At 40.2% G+C, this 18,242-nt stretch overlaps 1 protein-coding gene across 6 annotated transcripts in view; it reads right to left on the minus strand.

The window, feature by feature from the left end:
• Window positions 1-89: 89 nt before the first annotated feature.
• The window catches only part of MTOR (mechanistic target of rapamycin kinase), a 69,919-nt gene continuing 51,766 nt past the window's right edge, over window positions 90-18,242 (minus strand). For 5 of the 6 annotated variants that reach the window (XM_009095633.4, XM_018920469.3, XM_050982573.1 and 2 more), the window contains 23 exons: window positions 18,095-18,226; window positions 14,769-14,884; window positions 13,384-13,501; window positions 12,420-12,626; window positions 11,837-11,937; window positions 11,414-11,510; window positions 10,343-10,441; window positions 9,673-9,795; window positions 8,888-9,070; window positions 8,170-8,304; window positions 7,711-7,885; window positions 7,361-7,496; window positions 6,554-6,701; window positions 5,796-5,918; window positions 5,277-5,359; window positions 4,252-4,324; window positions 3,670-3,744; window positions 3,051-3,186; window positions 2,685-2,750; window positions 2,462-2,542; window positions 2,109-2,189; window positions 1,579-1,684; window positions 90-1,077 (listed from right to left, as the gene is read on the minus strand). In XM_009095633.4, the coding sequence (XP_009093881.1) occupies window positions 1,062-1,077; window positions 1,579-1,684; window positions 2,109-2,189; window positions 2,462-2,542; window positions 2,685-2,750; window positions 3,051-3,186; window positions 3,670-3,744; window positions 4,252-4,324; window positions 5,277-5,359; window positions 5,796-5,918; window positions 6,554-6,701; window positions 7,361-7,496; window positions 7,711-7,885; window positions 8,170-8,304; window positions 8,888-9,070; window positions 9,673-9,795; window positions 10,343-10,441; window positions 11,414-11,510; window positions 11,837-11,937; window positions 12,420-12,626; window positions 13,384-13,501; window positions 14,769-14,884; window positions 18,095-18,226 (2,610 nt within the window). In that variant the 3' untranslated portion in view covers window positions 90-1,061. The remainder of the gene's footprint in view (window positions 1,078-1,578; window positions 1,685-2,108; window positions 2,190-2,461; window positions 2,543-2,684; window positions 2,751-3,050; window positions 3,187-3,669; window positions 3,745-4,251; window positions 4,325-5,276; window positions 5,360-5,795; window positions 5,919-6,553; window positions 6,702-7,360; window positions 7,497-7,710; window positions 7,886-8,169; window positions 8,305-8,887; window positions 9,071-9,672; window positions 9,796-10,342; window positions 10,442-11,413; window positions 11,511-11,836; window positions 11,938-12,419; window positions 12,627-13,383; window positions 13,502-14,768; window positions 14,885-18,094; window positions 18,227-18,242) is intronic. The other variant, XM_050982574.1, reaches the window with a different exon arrangement.

Consider the following 18,242-nt stretch of genomic DNA (forward strand, 5'->3'; position numbering starts at 1 on the left):
AAGACAAATCAATGGCAACAGGAACCTTAAAAAAAATTGTAATCTGCCCCTGCCTAAGAAAGACTTAGGAATAAACAAGAACACAGCTGAAGTGTTTACATTTTGATGTAATTTATTGGCACAAAAATATGCAAATACAACATGGCATCTAAACATGGCTACTCTGTTGTATTTTGTGCATTGTTTTTAATATTTTTAATTCATAAATCGTAACTTCACCTTCAACCTCATGTTTAATAGCCATTATTTTCCATTTCAAGTTACAACCAGTTCTCCCCCGCATCTGCCTCCTGTGCCAAACCCTAACTTTCCCTAGTTATTTCCCAACACTGCTTTTTAACCCAGACACTGCAGGAGGCTCCTCAGTGGTATTTATTTGTACCCTGCATCCAACGTGCCACCGATCACTCTGCACAGAGGCACCCCGACTTTGCTCAGGCTCAAGGTTTTCAAATCTTGGATGTGCTCAAAACCCTGATCTAGTCAGAAACACAAATCCTGAACTAGAGCAATGAGCAGATAGACAATTTCCAATTTTGGGGCAAGAATCAAGTTTGAAAACAAGGTACAGGAGGAAACAATGGTAAAATTCTACTTATCTTTCTTTCCAGTTATGCAGCTCCCCCCAAACCTAAAGGAAGCCTCCTGCACAAGCGCATTTAGCTCACTGCACCCACATCAACAGGAATGACCAGGGCAATAATTAATCTGCAAGTTACTTAGTTACATTGCAAAGTGAGTGAAAACCCGTATAGTTATTTTCAATGGATCTCCAGTTCCCCAAAGACAAAGTGGAACCATAGACATCTGTGGTACAATCAGTCTTCACTGTCCTGGAAACCCAAATCAAGTGTTTTGTTTCAGACAGCTTGTTTTTCCAACAGCAGCTATACATTGGCTTACACCAACTTTTAATATACAATAACTCTTTAAATTTACATTTAAAAATATTTGACAAAGGCTGTATTTCAGTCCAACGTTCAATTCGTGTTTGTAGAAGAGCAAGTTTGGAGTGAAAAAGCCTCCAGAATAAAAGGCTGTGCATAATCTGGAATCTCCTGTTACCAGAAAGGACACCTAAAGAAAATAAAGATATTGCAATAATGTTGACTTGCATGTAGTTTCACAAAGACAACACTGAGAAAGACTGAGATTTCTTACAGACTAGGCACCATTTGAGCACAAGCAAAGTTGCCAGGTGATCTTTATCACTTTAAACATTAGCAGGAAAGAGATCTATTTCCTTAAGCATAGTTCTAAGTTATCTAACTCTCAAAATGACACTAAATCAGCTTTGTTTTATCCTTCAGTGTGGCTGAAAGCACTGACCACCACATTCCTTATTTCAAACATTTAAAATGTAAAATCCGTGTCACTACTTATAACAGCAAATTTCCTAGAGGAGTGTCTATGTCTATTGCCATGGGCTTGCAGAATCAAGATTTGTAGGAGCCAGATCAGATGCAGTATGTGGTATGGCTCCTACAAATAAACTGCTCAAGTGAGGTTCTTTTTAGCAGTTCCCTGCTCAGACTATTCCAGAAGAGTTTTGCCAGGTTAGCTGAGTGACAAACTCACCATCCAATGTAGCACTGGCACAGGTTCTCATGGGAAGTTGCTTGTTTAATGAGCAGTTCTACTTGTGTGGGTACATCGAGAGTTTCGTCATGAGAGAAGTCTCGACCTTTGAAATTAAAGGATGAAAAAAACCACAAAAGGAGTCACAAATCCTGGTCCTAATCCCTTCAAGTACATTATCTGGCAGGAGGGGAGTAGTTTCTTAGAAACTTTAAAAGTGTAAAATTTTGCAACTAAATGCTGCAAACTATGAAGCCAGGACAGTAGAAATTCAACTTCCACTAATAAGCTAATACATGCAAAATATTAAGGCTTTGTAGTTACAAACACCTCTGTACTTTTCAAATCAGACTTATTTGTATCTAAATGCAGGCACAGTACTTAGGTTTTGGACAAAAGCAGGAAAATGGCCTCATCCACTTAATCAGAATATGTTAAATTAAAAGTTTAATTCAAAATACAAACACTAAGGATAGTGCTGATCCATCAGATTTTAAGTTTCTTTTATATAAACCTAAATAAACACTCACCGGTGAGCTTATCTCGAACCCTGTTGATGATCTGAATTGCCTTCTTATTTAGAGCTTCTGGCTTCACCAGACCATCTCCTACTAAAGAGAGAAAGAGGACACAGAATAAGCACTTCATCTGAACAATATTTGTAGTGCTGTTAGAAGTGCCTTTTCCAGATATTACTTTGAGAGCAAACCTAGATGCATTTTCTACAGATACAACTCTTTTTGGGAGCTGAGAACACAGATCATTTTTATGCTGACAAGAGACTGTATCTGTCCCATCTCATATAACTGCATTTGGACATTGATGAAAATTTCTGATCTAAGAACAGTTTCTGGATCAGTACAGAAACAACAATGAAACTCACTGAAGGAATGGATGGATTCAGGCACTGTGGTTCCAGTTTTTTTGTGGGCTGTCTCACCCAATTCCACACTGTCCAACATTTCTATTGAAAACAACATGAAAACACAAAAGCATAAATGTGAAGCTGAAAAGCAGCTGAAATATTCATCTGGAAACATTAGCAAGACTGGTAATCAGCTAATTTCAAAAGCATATTTGTGACATCTACCATCTTTTCTACTCACCCACTGACTGACTGGTTGAGTAGGAGTCTGTTCTTGTTCGTGAGCGCTTATTGCCCTTGGTATTTGCTGCAAGAAAACAAGGAGTTGGAAAGGATGAACTGAAGTTTCAGTGTTTCAGAGCAAATTTGTCCACAAAAAATACAGATCTGGTTGCCTTTCTCTTTCTCCAGATTTGATGTCACCTGAAAATAATTTCCATCTCCTGATCACTGCTGTAATTTCATATTAAAATCCCTAAAAGTGTGTGCACACAGAAATAGCACATGCAAACTAACAGTTTGACCAGACTGTTTGAAAACCCACTGGATTTCAGGATTTCTTGTATGCATATTCTCTTGCTGTCACTATTTTATCAGAATCACTTACTGTCCATCAGTCTCCAATTCAATAAGGGATCATACACAAAGGCTTCCAGCACAGCCATGACACTGTCCTTGTGCTCACGCAGCACTTCCATCACTGTATGACAGGTGATTCTGTAGTTCCCATCGAGGCCTGTCACCTTTGGAAGAAAAAGAAGGGAATCTTTGTTCACTCTGCAAGTACAACCCCAACACTCAGGGAGCAGGAAGTAGCTTTGAACTGGAGTTCTCTATGCTTTGTTCATTAAGAGAACCAGACACACATTAATTACAAACTAAGAAGCTCTCTTCTCCATGAGGATGATCTTTGTAAAGTACCATGCAACTGGCTGTGTCTGGTTGATATAAACAGCTATTTGAAATGGGGAAACTAATGAAGGCCTAAGAAATTGGAGGAATTTCAGGGTAGTTTATTTTCTAACTATAAAGTTGCTTTCCATGGTAATGTACTGCAGATATCACAGGTGATGTTTTAACTCACAGAAAACCAAGCTGAAATATTAACACCTCAGGTTCTTAAGAAGTGGTAAAATTTAGCCACAACAAAAAAATGCAGGAGAAACTGAGAAATGGTTGCCATTTTCCCTAGGAACAGTCTCCTCCAAACCAGAGGGAATGCTTACCTCCATAGCATTTGTCAGCATCCTTGTTAATCTAAATGGAATCTTCTCAGGGAACTTTTCTCTTGTCATTGCAACCTAAACACACGATGACGGAGATCAAGTAAATTAATAGCTAACTTACTTTTAAAAAGTTATTAACTACTGAGATCCTTTTGCTATAATCTTGAAGATTTCATTGCAAATAGAGAATAAAGTCACAGCTTTATGTTCCTCAGTTTTCACAAATTACTTGGAGAAGCTCAGTGATAAACTTGATAACAAAGGGAAGAAAACTCAAGCATGTGCCCAGCAACACAGACTGCCTATCAGCAGCTTAAATTGCTCCAAGAAATTTCATGAAGTGATGTTAACACTTCTTTGCTTGTTCCAGTGGTCAGCTAATCCCCACGACATGCTTCTGAGATGAAGTGTCTATTATTTTCATCCTGCCTGTAGACAGATACAGGGAGGATCAAGAGAGCCAAAGGGTTTGCCCAGGATCACACTCCAAGGTCAGTTTGTCCTGGCTTATAGATTAATTTCTGTTCCACCAGAAGATGTGAAATATTACTGAGAATGCCATGTCCAAATACAAAGAGTTACCTCAAAACAGTCCCCAAAGTCGATATGCAGGATCTTTCCACTCAGTCTGTCTAACATCAGATTGGAAGGGTGTCTTTGGTGAAGGAGTGGGAGAAAAAACAGACCATCAGTGACAGAGCATTACAAAAACCCAAAGGAAATCACAGCAGCTCCAGTCTGAAAATATATTTATCTTCATGAGCAAGAACAGCCAGTGGTAGCTTGCTTGTCTGAGATCTTCAATCTCAGGATGAACAGGAAACCTTCCTGACAGTGTGTTTTGCAATTACCTCTCACAAGTAAGAGGTAATTATCTTCTCACCTTGGAAGATAAATAACCTCCCAGACAAGAACCATCAGTACATTTCTTGGATATGAATGTTTATGAATGTTTATTTTTCAGTTAGGATACATTTTTCCACTTGTTTTATGCTTTTTTTTTAGTGTAGAAAAATGTAATGCATTATGCTGCACTTGAAGTAACACAAATTGTTTTACCACCAACAGAGAAGAAAATCAATCCAGACTAGCAAAACTACAGTGGTGCATTCATGCTTACATCATCCAATTTTGTCTTAATTCAGTTTTCAAGGGTTTATAACTTCATGTTAGAGACTTTAAAGTTCAGAAATAAGAGCTCTTGCTATTAAAACATTTAAGGGTTTAGCTGTTTTTGCATTATAGATTTTAAATCAAATATACATTGTCTTTAAAAGTATTTTGGAAATTATATTAATAAAATGGATGGAGAAAGATTTCCCATTCTGTGAAAGGGCAAAATTAGAACATGTGGTTCTTAATGTAGTTCCATGTGTTTTCATTTCAAAAAGGAAGAAGGTCTTGCTTGTACTCAAGGTACACAAACAGCATCTCACACCTGCAGTGCTGAAAATAACAGCAGCATAATTAAGACCTGAGAGATGGTATCACTACAACTCAGCAGTAACCACAGTGGAAGATGTTATCACATGAACAGATTCAGGAATGAACTGATGCCTTCACAATCTGTGCTTTTAAAGAAATGAAACATTTACAGCTTTACTTACCTGTCCCCAAGGCCCAAAATGTACCCAACCATTGACATCACAGCTAGTGAACGGGTGTAATTTGTTCTTCTGTCAAACCACACCTACAAGTGGAGACAAAACAGAAAAAGCCAGGCAGGTATGTTACATGCTTCACTTTATATTATAATTGATGCATTAACCATTGGCATTTTGCACAAGCAGAACTGTGATATGCTTAGATTCAGTGCTCTGTAAGTTTCAGGGGGTTCAAACATCCTGTGCCCTTGATTGGATGTCTAAGTCATTAAAAGAATATATTGTGGGGCTTCTGCTTTTCTCTCCCCTGCAGAGTACATGGAGACTAAAATCTCCAGTCTTGTGCTTTGCACTTCACTTGTGCTCTGAGCCTTGTAAGGCCCCTGGTGTGGGGATCCATGTGTGGATATGTTCTGTAGTGATTCAGCTGGGGTTTGGGATAAATAAACTCCACCTCTCACTCACTCTGCAGAGAAGATAATTCCACACTCTGCTGTTTGCCAGTACTTGTGTTGCACTCACCTCTGAGCTTGGACTTTTCAACCACAGCAGTTTGGCAAGGTCATCCCCAGCTGTGTTATTGACAGCATGTTCAAATACTTCTACTTTCTGCATCAGAGTCAGGTGGTCATAGTCTGGAGCCATCTATAATTCAGAAGTGACATTCAGCAAATTAAAAAGCCACCTCCAGTAGCTTCTGGTTGTACTGTGACAAACACAGTAATCATAAATCATTTAATATCAAATTTACACTTAAATTATTTGTAGACTGACCAGTATGTTTCAAACACAGCGAGATAATCACACAACAGTGAAGAATTGTTTTTAAATGGGATAGCAAATGATTTAGTATCCAAAAAGTCAGTAGCCCACAGCTCTATTTAACAAAAATAAGTGCACAGGTAAGTATTTTTCAAAAACCATTATCCAAATAAGTCTTCTGGGCTGGCAAAGGCTTTCCTTTTTGGCAGGAAATTTCCAATTTTCTAGCAGTATTCAGTTTCTCCAATCTGTCCAATTTTGGTCCTGCTGCTTAGACACAATGGTTGTAATTCCAGCAGCACAGCACCTTGTGTGAGACACATCACAGTCATGCGAAATTCCAAACACATATCAGTTACCAAATGGCAACAACTTGTGCTCACTAACTCTTATCTAAATATTTTCTATTTATTGTAACAATCAGAAAAGAGGCAGAGGAAGAAGCCTTGCACCATTTTCCTTCACTAAGTGGTGTGCTAAAACAATGTACCAAAACCTGTGCCAGCTTTGCCCCTTACCCTCAGCATGATGCGATGCTCAATGTTGAGCAGGATCTTTTTCTTCTCCCTGTAGTCCCGGATGAGTGCGTGCAGTGTGTCACAGTGGGGCACCCAGCCAATTAAGCCTGAATTTGTAGACAGTGGAATAACAGCATATCTCTGGATGCTATGGGGAAAAATGGAAAATCCCAGCTCAAATTCTATTGTAACTTAATATTTGAGATGTTTAAAACAGCCACTGTTAAATCTGATTCTGGTCCAAACTGTCAATAGTTGCTGCTTGTCTTTTCAAACAGACTTCAAACATCCATTTTGCACAGATTGTTGCCAGCTAATCTACAGACAAGCTCAAAGTTTATGTGGTTTTCACTGAAAGGCTGCTTTCAGAAGGTACATGTTGTGTCACCCACAATGATCTGTTATTTGCACAGGACATTTGATGTGTTCTTGCTTGAAAGACACTGCAGAATTGCATTCAGTGACTCTTCACCAAGCTATTTAGTGACTATAATAAAAATCTTTGGAAAAAACCCATTCTCAGGCTCCTAAGGCAGTGCTCAAGGTGTCTTGAAATAGGCATTGCTTCAAAGACCATAACAATTTACAAGATAGCACTTCAATTAAATAAAATAAACGATGCCCTCTGATACATTTCCTCCATGTTTGAATTCTATGAACACTGGTTTTCTTTTCAATTAACTTAGTTCCAAGATTTGCCATTTCTTCCCAAAACCACTGCTTGTGCCAAGGTTTACTTGCAAAGCTGCACCTGTGTAAGGAGTCACATGTGCACAAGCATTTTCAGTGATTCCACAGAGCACACACCTGAGGTTTTTACGAAGAGAAGTTGGGTCATTTGCCAACAGAGTGTTGACCAACCCAAAAAGCTGCATCACTCTTTCATCTTGGCGAAGGTCTTCGTGACCTTTCAGAAGGAATACAAACTCATGCCCATTGCTTCCTGCAAAAGAATTAGTGCACAAAAGTTTATTCTCATGGAATAAACAGACAAGAGTAAAGCCCAAAACTGGAAAGCGTGGCAGTCAGACCGATTAAGGAAAACTTCACCTGAAAGGAAAGGTTGTAGAGGTTTTACCAGAAAAATCTACAGCTGGACCTAAGAGCAACAAGTGTTTAAATACTGGAGTAGCAAAGTGAAAAGTGCTCTCTCTTACCCATTAATGTCAACTTCCTGGGTCGCTGCTTGGAGGTGATGACCTGCAGAGAAGGAGCGATGGACTGAATCCGTATGATGGGCTGGTTGGGATCGTACGTTCCTGGCACTGCCAATTCCAGATCCCGGCACATTAAGAGTTTTGGTGACACATACTGTAGCTCCAAAGAAGTGAGCTACCAAAAGCAAAAAAATACAACCCCTTAGAATTTCAGTTCAAATCTCACCGGAGCATCTAAAGAATTCATCTTGTCAAGGGCCCTAAAACAGTTCAGGCCATGACCAATACTTCAGATACTTGCACAAGTGCTGCATAAACACCAAATTTGCAGCAAACCCTTTGCAGTTATTTCCAGAATACCCAATTAGTATGTTTTGAATAACCAGAAAACATAAAGCAAAGGTTGGTATTGACAGCTTGCACTGTAAGACCCAGAAAAGATCTGAATCTCCCCCTCACCTGTGGCAGCTGCTTGGAGATCCGTCGGAACACGTGATAATAGAGATCCCAAGCCTGAGTTAGGTCTTTGACATTTCCTGATTTCATATACTTCCTGCACCACTCTTGAGCTTCCATGAGATCTCTGCCATAGGCCTAGGGATTCAAACAGCAGAAAAATGAATTTCAACAGACTGTAGTATAACAGGTGGAGACCACTTAACACCTACAAAGAGCATCAGAGTCTCTTTCCAAATTGCACTACAAATACTTGATCTCACATTTTTATAGCAGATCAGAATTTTATAGCATTTTTATAGCAGATCCAGAAATTCCTGGATCCAAAATCTGCATTCAATTTATCAAACAACATTGCTCACAAGTAGACTTCATTATAGGAGGAACTGAATAGTTAAAATCACCCTTTAACAGTAGGCTTACAAGCTCAGTTAATTCTCTGTTATCTGTGCTAGTGCTTACTGTGAACAAAGCAAAGCAGTAATCTTTTTGCAGTCCCTATCAGACACTCTGCCAATACAAGACTCCAGGGCAATTTGGACTGCCATGGTCTCTTATAATCACCAAAAGTGACACAGATCTGAAGATTTCATTTCAATAATGAAATCTGCAAGTAACATAATGAGCCCCAAGAGATTCACTTTTTGTGTTAAATGGCAAAGGTTCTTGTAACACATCTGTGGCTGTCCTGAAGAGCAGCCTCTGGGCCATTTGCTGATACCTGATTGAAGGATGTCTCCTTTAAAGTCTGAGGCCCTCGTTCCATCATTGCATGAAGTGGTTCCAGCACCTCAAACATTCCCTTTACATTTCTTTCTCCAAAATACAGACGAGATGCTTCTTCCAACCCTTCATGCCACATCTCATGCCACAGGATGGCCACACGAATCAGCTCTTCACTCACCTGTTTTAGGACAGGAAAAGAAATTAACATTTAAAGAAATCCCTGGGACTGGGTCCTGACTTAAAATTGCAAAACTCCTCTCTTCTCTAATGTTATGAACTATTTGCTCCTGGAAGCCAGAGGGAGCCACAAGAACTACCATAGTGATGGCACATTTCTTCTGTAAGAAGCTAATCATGCTTTTCTCACCTTATTTGTTACCTTTGAAATTTTCTACATGCTTGTGCAGCTTGGCCTTAAAGCATTATTTTTCATTTATTCATAAAAATATTTATCAAATTAATTACATTACTCTTTCTATGCTATGCTCAGTTAGTTTTGTTTCTACTTCCCATTAAGCAAAATCACCTCTATATGGAACAAAGATTTTTCATGTATTTCTTCTCTAAATTTATTCAAAGGAAACACAAAAATTCAGTGTGTGAATTATTGTAAAATGGAAGCATTCTCTGGAAATTACACTAATACTGTAACTTCTACCAGTTGCAAATACCTCAAATTAATTATACTTGAAGAGAATCAACAATGAATAGTGATTTTGTGTTACTGTAGCTGACATCCATCCATCCAACACAACACACAATGCTACCCTGAGCACTCACCATCATTGCCTGCTGCACCAGAGTGTTGCTATGCTCACACATGTTTTTCAAGATCTTATTTGCAGCATTGTGCCGAGCAGTGGTCGTAGATTTGGAAGCCACAGTCAAAGGATAGATCAAAGCCTGCAAGGGACAGCAACCAATAATACTTTAGAACCCCAAAGAAGGGCTACATAAACTTAAATAATTAGCAAAGCATTAACAAACAGCAGCCTTAGGAATCAATAGGAGGAAGCAAGCTTGCTTCTGAAAAGTAGTGACAGGAATTTACTACTCAAAGTCTTCTGATCCAACAACAGGCAGTCAAGACTTTAATTCACTGAATAGCAGAATGACATTGAGAGCCTCTTTCAAACTGGAAGAACAAAAATATCACAAAATATTTGTGATATTCCACACTGTGGAAAGAAATTTAGATAAAACCTGTGAGGTTTTATCTAAATGAGGTTAGTAGTCACATACACACATTTAAGGTGATTTGCACTGCCCAGCAGACATTAAAATAGACAAAGAGTTCTTCCCAGGCTGCACGGCTCATTCACCTCCTTCCCTTTTTATGTGAAGTGCTGAGGTGACAGCACTTGTCCCCATGCTCAGTGTCATCACTGCTGTGACGTGCTGTGCAGGCAGGGGACAGCTGTGAGGATTGCTGCCCTGGGCTCAGGCTCACCTGCGGGTGGTAGCGCCCGATGTCCGTGAGCAGCTGGTGGATGAGCCGGCCCACCAGCGGGCGAGGGGTGTCAATCCTGGCTATGAGCTGGGGGATCACCTGGGGGCAAGGGAAAGGAAAATAAACACTCCTGTCTATTGTACTGCAGGCAACCCCCAATGAGGGGGAGAGAATTGATGTCAGAAGGCTAATTAATTACTTTATTATACTCTATTATTCTGTATTACACTATATTACAGTACATCTAAACTGAATGTGCCAAGCACTCAACTCTGCACACACTGCATTGTGACTGTCAGTGACAGTCCCAACACACACACACACACACACCTGGCCCTGATAGCCAAGGAAACAAAACCCCATCACTGTGGGGAAACAATCTCCACATTGCATTCTACTTTGGCACAAACACAGGCACAGCAAATGATAAGAATTGTGTTTCCTTTCTCTGAGGTTCAGAGAATGTGAAACCCAGAAATATTCTTGGGAAGAATTGTGCCTTGCTTTTCTCTGTGAAGGGAAATGTGGCTACACCTGTCATCTCATGTGTGCCCCAGCTGTTGTGCCCTCTCCTAGAGACCTCACAGCATCTAAAGGAGACAGGGAAGCCCACCACTCATTTTTGAGCTCCAAACAGAAATGTACAACAGTTCTATGAGATCACAACTGTTCTGTGCAACACTGTTACAGGATCCTACTAAGGAAAAATGCTTCTTGAAGTATAATGCTTAAATAGGAAATAAAGTATTTTTAAATTTAATTACAAGAATCATTCCACAAGGCAATCCTGAAATAGACTGTGAACTACATCAAAGCAGGACAGAGGTGTTTTATACTTGATCACCACTGAATAGATGTCATCTTTAAGAATTTTCATTCTTTCTCATGAATATGCACTAACATTTCTCATTTACTCTGTTCAAGATGCTTGTTAAATCAGTTACAGACTGCACTGCACACTGCTCTCAGCACTCACCTATGGAGGATTGTTTAGCAAGGGATCATAACAGATATCAGCCAGCAAATCCCCAAACTACCCCCAGAGCTGTGATTTCTCTTGGTGCTATTTACCTGCAGCCAAGTGTCTATTTGGATTGCCTTGACTCCTTCTACCAAAGCCTCATTCACATCAGGCCAATGACCATAGTCAAACCACAGAGTAAGGACTCTGAAAAAGAGAAATACTTTTGTTAGGAACAAACAAACACACAACCAAAATGAAACAAAAACCACCAACCAACCAACAAATAAAACCCCACCACAAAAACCCCAAACAAACAAACAAAAAACCCCCAACCCAAAACCTATTTACAAGGAACTTTTCTTCCCAGAACCCTTAGAAAGGAGGAATAATCCATCCAACAAAAATTAGCCTGGACCAAAGCATTCACTTAATTCAACCATAACAAAAAAGAGCAGAAATGTGTTCTATCTAATCTGAAACCATGTGTTCTTACCAGCTGGATTTCATTTACCATGTGCTCTATTATGTACCTTAGAGTGTCTTGGAGGTTGTTTCCTCGAGACAGAGAAATGGATCGGAAGAAACCCTGGACAGCAGGGACTGTGTACATCAAGAGGGTCTTGGATAAATCCTTTTGGAAAGAAATTGCTGCATTAGCTTTGTGCAAGTACATCAGCCCACATGAATCCTAAACTCAAGAAGGGGAAAGAGGAAGAAATATATGGAAATATAGACCTAATCCCCATGGTAGCTGACTTCTGCTCCTATTCTTCACAGGACACGTTGCTCCTAGAATTTTATGTTGTGTTTGACTACACAAAGGTCTTTCAGCCTGGCAGGGAAAATGCTGTGGGGTTTTATACTTCAGTTTGTTTGCAAAGCTATGGACAGCAGCCCAAAAAGTACCACCTTACTATAACTGGTAAATGACAGAGATTCCTCAGTCTTCCAAGAAGGGCCTAACCAGCAGAATTTGTCAAGGCTCTCTATCCCCTATCACAGCCCCTTCAGGTCACAGCTAATATTCATTTGTGTTAATTTAGCCCACTTTTTTTCCTGTGTCTAAGCAGAAAGTACCAATCTCTCAGGAAGAAGAGGGAGGCAGGAGGGTACCTCAGTGACTTTTTTCTGCACTGGGGATGGGATGGGACTGTTCTCAGTGCTCTCTGCATCACTCTCACTGTTGCTGCCCTCAGTGTTGGCGCTGGTGATGCTGGCTCCGCTCGCGTGACGGAGTTTCTTCTTCTCATCTCTGGCCTGGTTTTGATGTTTATAGTGAAGCACTGCTTCAAAGTTCATCACTGCCCAGGCATGCCAGGCCTGCCAACAGACAGAACACAAATCAGACTCCTTTCTGCAACTGGCACTTCCTAATTGTTAGATACAATCCAACCTTTCTGTGTCTGCAAACAACAGTAATATCCTGCAGACAACACAATGCTTTGATTTCTCTAATTGCTTGTAATTTGAACTGCCTTATTATCTGAAATATCATCATGTTGAGTTCTTGGCCTGGAACTCCCTGTTGAATATTAAAGCAAATGAGCTCTGTACCAAAAATTACATTATATTTGCATATAGCTTAATTTTTCAAAGGCTAAAATTAAAGTTAGTATTTTAGGCCTTGGGGATGTGTAATGGGAAAAAATACAGGAGATGGCTGCCCCACAGAAGATCTGGCACCAAATATTAATTGAAATATCACAACCATGAAATCAAAGGCTCTCTGGAGAATTAACAACAGGGCTATTTTCCTCATTCAAGTATACTGACTGAGAAGAAGTTAAATTTTTCCATTTTCTTTCTCCTTCATTGCTAACTGACAACAGGATAGAGTCTCAAAAGCAAGAATAGAAACTGAACTGTGGCCTAGTTTTACCAACCAGATAAAATTCTAAACAAGCATCTCATGGTTACCTTGGGCCACTTTCTCTGTTTTTTGGTTCTGTTTTGTTTTTTTTTTAAATCCTACTGGCAGTGACAAGGCAGACAGTTATAGGAGGCCTTCCAATGAACACCTTCCCTTCCTGTACTATGGGGTTTGATAAAATTTATCAGGAAACTTTTCTGTAATGACCTTGTACCAGTTGCGATCATGCTCCGTTGCAGCACTGTAGTATTGCAAGACTTTGGGGATGGTGCTCTCATTGATGCCTTGCAGGTTCAGCTGCCACTCACCCAGCTTCAGGAAACACCTAGTAAAGCAAAGGGATTATTGATTCAAAATCTAAAATGAAAACAAAGCCTCTGGATTAAAAGGCTGACTTGCTGTCTGGAATCTAAAAGACATTCCATTGGTGAATCCAGTCAGGATTCACCACCTCCTGCAGGCTGGATGCAAGATTCAAAATATCTCCATCTTGCTTGTAGTGTGGAACTAACTAGTTGAAGGTTTAATTTAAGAGGAAAGGTGGGGATTAAACGTTTTTTCCTCATCTGTATAAGTTATAAAATAAATGTAAGAAGTAGGTAACAGCAACATTGAAAGACTTCATCAGTCTGTGCTGATAAAATGCATGCACATGTGCTGCTGAGCTGTGCTGAGCACCCTATGAATGCACCTTCTGGGGAGAACACTGACAAACAAACAGGGGAAACACAGAGGAACTGCTCTTCCCCCAGCCAGAACCCCATTAAGTCATTCCCTCCTAGAGGAAAGGAAAAACAACATATTTTTACTGCAGCAGGGTGGGGCTGGCAAGGTTTGCCCAAAACTTAATACTTTGCTCCCTCAGCAGGCTTTAAATGGCACAGTTAGGACATGGCTGTCCTTCCTGTATTTTGAGTTTTTCAGAAAGCATTGTGCAAGACAAATACTGTATGCAAATCATTACAAATTTGTTTTCCATTATAGTCACTGAAAAAATAAGACAACCAAGGCTTCCCATCCTCATAAAAACAAATTGAGTGCACACCTCCCTTGAAAAAAGCAAACCTTCAATAGAAAGCACTATGCAATTTTCAATTTAAACTGAAAAACCCAGATCTGGCACCTACAGATGCACAGAAGAAAATGGAGAAAGGGTTTTTATGCAACAGTATTGTAAGAGACCATCACATGCCAGGCACCTACTGCCCAAAGCACTGCTGTTGTGCTTGGCAGCCTGTGTGCTTCACACAGAAATGCCAGGCCTGTGGGAAGTGTTTCTTTCCTAGTGACCGAATCTCCTGAAAAGCAGAGAAACAGACATGCTGAGAGCTCTGCTTCTGCCAACGAGCACAGGGCTGGAAAAATCCAACCAGGCACCAGCAGCAAATATGAGCTTGTTTAGGCTGATGTGTCCCAGTAACATTTACTGAACATTACATGGTAGATAAGAATGTAACACCAAAGCAGCTAAATGAGAAATCCTCTTCTTTCAATCAAAGCATGAGCTTTGTCTGAAATGTGTCCCCCCAGGGACCCTGCACCTCAGGAAAGGCTTCAGTAGAGTCTAGAGCTAGAGGGTGCCCCGTGCTGACCGTGCCATGAGCTTGTGGAGCTCCTGTTTGTGCTGCTGGTCCTCGGTGGCGATGGCGTGCTGGGCCTGCTGCTGCATGGTCTGCACAAAGTGCTGCATGTGCTGGAATGCATCAATCTGCAAGGGATGGAGGCAGTCAGCACCACAGGGCTTCAATACCATTTCTCAAAGGAGAAAGACAATGTGAAATGATTTTCACAGAAATAAAAATACATGGTTTTGTTTTCTTTCAAAGCTTTTCAGCCATTAATCCCTCTAAAGTCACTTTACACTTTAAATATGTTTCAAATAAATGAAGAGGTTAGAGATTCTTATTGTCTCTGAAATTGCTCAGCTGAAGAACAGATAACTGCATCCTTCCAATGCCAGGCACACCTTCACTGTCATACAGACAGAGCCAAAGGTGTGACTGACCATAACACAGGGTGTGCAAGAGCTCCACTCTGCCAAAGCCAGAGGTCACCTGCACAGGGAGAAAGCTTCAACAGCAGAGCATGTGCATGTCCTGTTACTGTCCACACAGTGTGAGACACAGAGATACCTCGTTCTCAGCTGAGCATGAACTTGGCCTGGCAATTGCAACAATCAAATGTTTTGAGCTTACAAACTGTATCTGACCAGGACAATGCTGAACAGACAGGATCACAAATGCAGAGAAGCCTACCTGTAACATGCTACAGGCAGACAAAAAAACCCCAAAAACAACAACAGCAAAAAAACCAAAAACCCAAACCCAAAACTACAAAAACAAAACAAAACAAAAAAAACAACCAAAAACCAACCACCAAAACAAACCAAAAACCAACCAAAAAACCAAACCCATGACAATTTGAGAAAATAATGCCTGAAGGAAAACTTGCAGCTTTCTGATCTTCTCTCCTAACCTTTCAGCTTGTCTGGGCTTGAAGTACACACCATGAGCTGTTTCAACAAATTAAAGTTTAGTTTTCACCTAAAGTTTTTGAAGAACTTCAGATGTGCATTACTCCTTTGCCAGAATATTATACAGGGCAATAGTGTTAAAGCAACTTTCACTACCAAATACTGAGAGAAAATATATTTTTAAAATTCCTTGGAAAGTATTCTGGGGTAGGAGAGCCCAAGAATAAAGATTTAAAAAAAAAACCTATGCATGCTTCAGTGGAAAGAATTAAGAGTAAATCTCCTGCAATCTGCAAGGTCATTTCAGGTTAGGAACTGCAGAATATGCAGTTAGAAGCCTGATTTATTTCTGTGTATCTATAGGAATGAGCTGTGTTAGAGACAAAAACCACTTGAGCTCAAATGCCTCATCTATCCTGTTCCAATATCAGCATGCACTACTCAGTGCTGAGGAAAAAGGGAATTACCCAGGGTGAAATAAAGAAAAGAAAGGATCATACTCATAATATTAATATGGTGCATTCAGCCCAGGGTGAAATAAAATAAAGGATCATATTCATAACATTAATATGGTGCATTCAGCCCAGGGTGATATAAAATAAAGGATCATCCTCATAAAATTAATATGGTGCATTCAGCCCAGGGTGAAATAAAAGAAAATAAAGGATCATCCTCATAACATTAATATGGTGCATTCCACAGCTGGTAATCTAGACAGAAGGGACTGGGGGGTGGTGTAAATAACAATCTTATAAATAGTTATGCTAGACATCCATTAAAAATAGACAAAATATATTGCCAAACAGAATTACTACAGAATTTTTTTATGTGCCCCTCTCATATCTAGATACACAAAACAATCTGGTTTTCAGTTTCCCTTAAGATTGAAAACTGATGGCCATAAACTGACAGATGGAGCACTTAAGACTGAGAGCAGCAAGTTTTCCAGAACAACTGAATTCCTAAGTTTGTGTGCATCCTTTCAGAGGGATATGCCTTAGAATGCAGCTGCTGGCAAAGGCCTTTGTTAGAAGAAATGAAACAGGGTTGAGATATAAATTTTTATCTGTTGTTTAAGACTGTTATGGAGTTCTGCAAGTGCCATAAGGCTGGTTTCCTTCTAGATGCCAGCTTTTTTCCTGCTGGATTTGACAAGTGCCAAAATGGCAGCACTGAAAACTGTCATTTTAGGTCAACAAAGGAACCCTGAACTGCTGAGCTAGAAAAAAAATGGTCATTTCCCACCACAGCAGCCTACATCAGCACCTTAGTACTTAGGATACCAAATCAAGTGAACACATATAGTCACATAAAACTACACACACCATCAGGTGTAACTATGTATTATTTATCTATTTTGATATCAGTTTTCCCTCATCTTCAAGGGGTCCACTTATTCTGCCATCAGTTAATTTTAGACATGTTCTCCTACCCCCTTCATCTTTGTGCCTTCTCTCATCCTGCTTTCCACCAATGTCCTGCACCATGTCCATCTACTTCCTGACCACAAGGCAAACACCACAAAACACAGTTTCCCTCACAGAGACAGGCAGAGACCTCAGACACTTCTGGGGTCATTCACTGAAGAGGGTGAGAGACAATTTCACTGTTTTACAGAGCCAACAGAACAGGGCTTCAGCAACAGCTCCTTCTGCCTTTTTAATTCAAATAAAGAACAGTTAGTTGTGGCAATGTTCCCACAGCAATGGCTCTGCTCCAGTGCTGGTAATCCCAAGGCAGAAAAAATAAAGAAGATGTGGCAGAATATGAGGATAAATGGAGGCTTTAATGTATATTAAAAAAAGAGATAACTTATCCAGTCTGAAGCTTATTGGATTTGATTACGTAAATTCTCCCTGTGTTGCAATGTCAAAAATATTCACCCTGGGCTCTCTGGTGCCAAAGTGTTCCCATGACAAAACTCTAAGTACTTTTCAGCTGCCTTTCAGTTAGAAATTTCCAATGATCTCTTTAGTAAAAATCAGTTCTGCTCAGCAACTAAGTGCAAACTGTTCAGGACACTTCTAAAACTGGTAATAAATCCCCTTTACTTCCCTCTTTCTGCATGTGACCCTGAGCACAGGTACAGTGTAGAGACCCAGCAATCAAACAGTGAGTGAAAAGTCAAGCAGCAAACCTACCCAAGACAAAAGAGCTACTACTGACCATTAATCCTGGCTGCATCCTTTGGGTACCAGCTGCTGGGTTAGCAAAAATAATCTTTCCATATAGGAAATAAAATTAGGGCCAGGTTTTCTCTGCATTACAGAGATTTAATGGAAATAAAAAGGTTTCAATCTGAATAACAATAAGGAAAGGAATTAGTTACTCTCTTTAAGGGGAGTAAAAGTAAACCATGCAAACATGCAGCTTTGCTCTGTTGGGAGCATGAAGAGCTACCACTGCACAAAGCCTGAGCAGTGAAGGAAGCAGTGTGCTCTGTACCTTCCGGGCACTCTTCCACATGTGCTTCATGTAGGCATAGGTCACTTGGGGGTGCACTGTGGGCAGTGGGTGATCCAGCTGTCGAGAGGGATCTACTCCCAGGAGCAGGACAAGGGTCTTGTGGGCCAAAGCCTGGGAAGTGGCAAAG

The sequence above is a fragment of the Serinus canaria genome, chromosome 21, assembly GCF_022539315.1.
Source record: "Serinus canaria isolate serCan28SL12 chromosome 21, serCan2020, whole genome shotgun sequence".
NCBI classification, from domain to species: Eukaryota; Metazoa; Chordata; class Aves; order Passeriformes; family Fringillidae; genus Serinus; species Serinus canaria.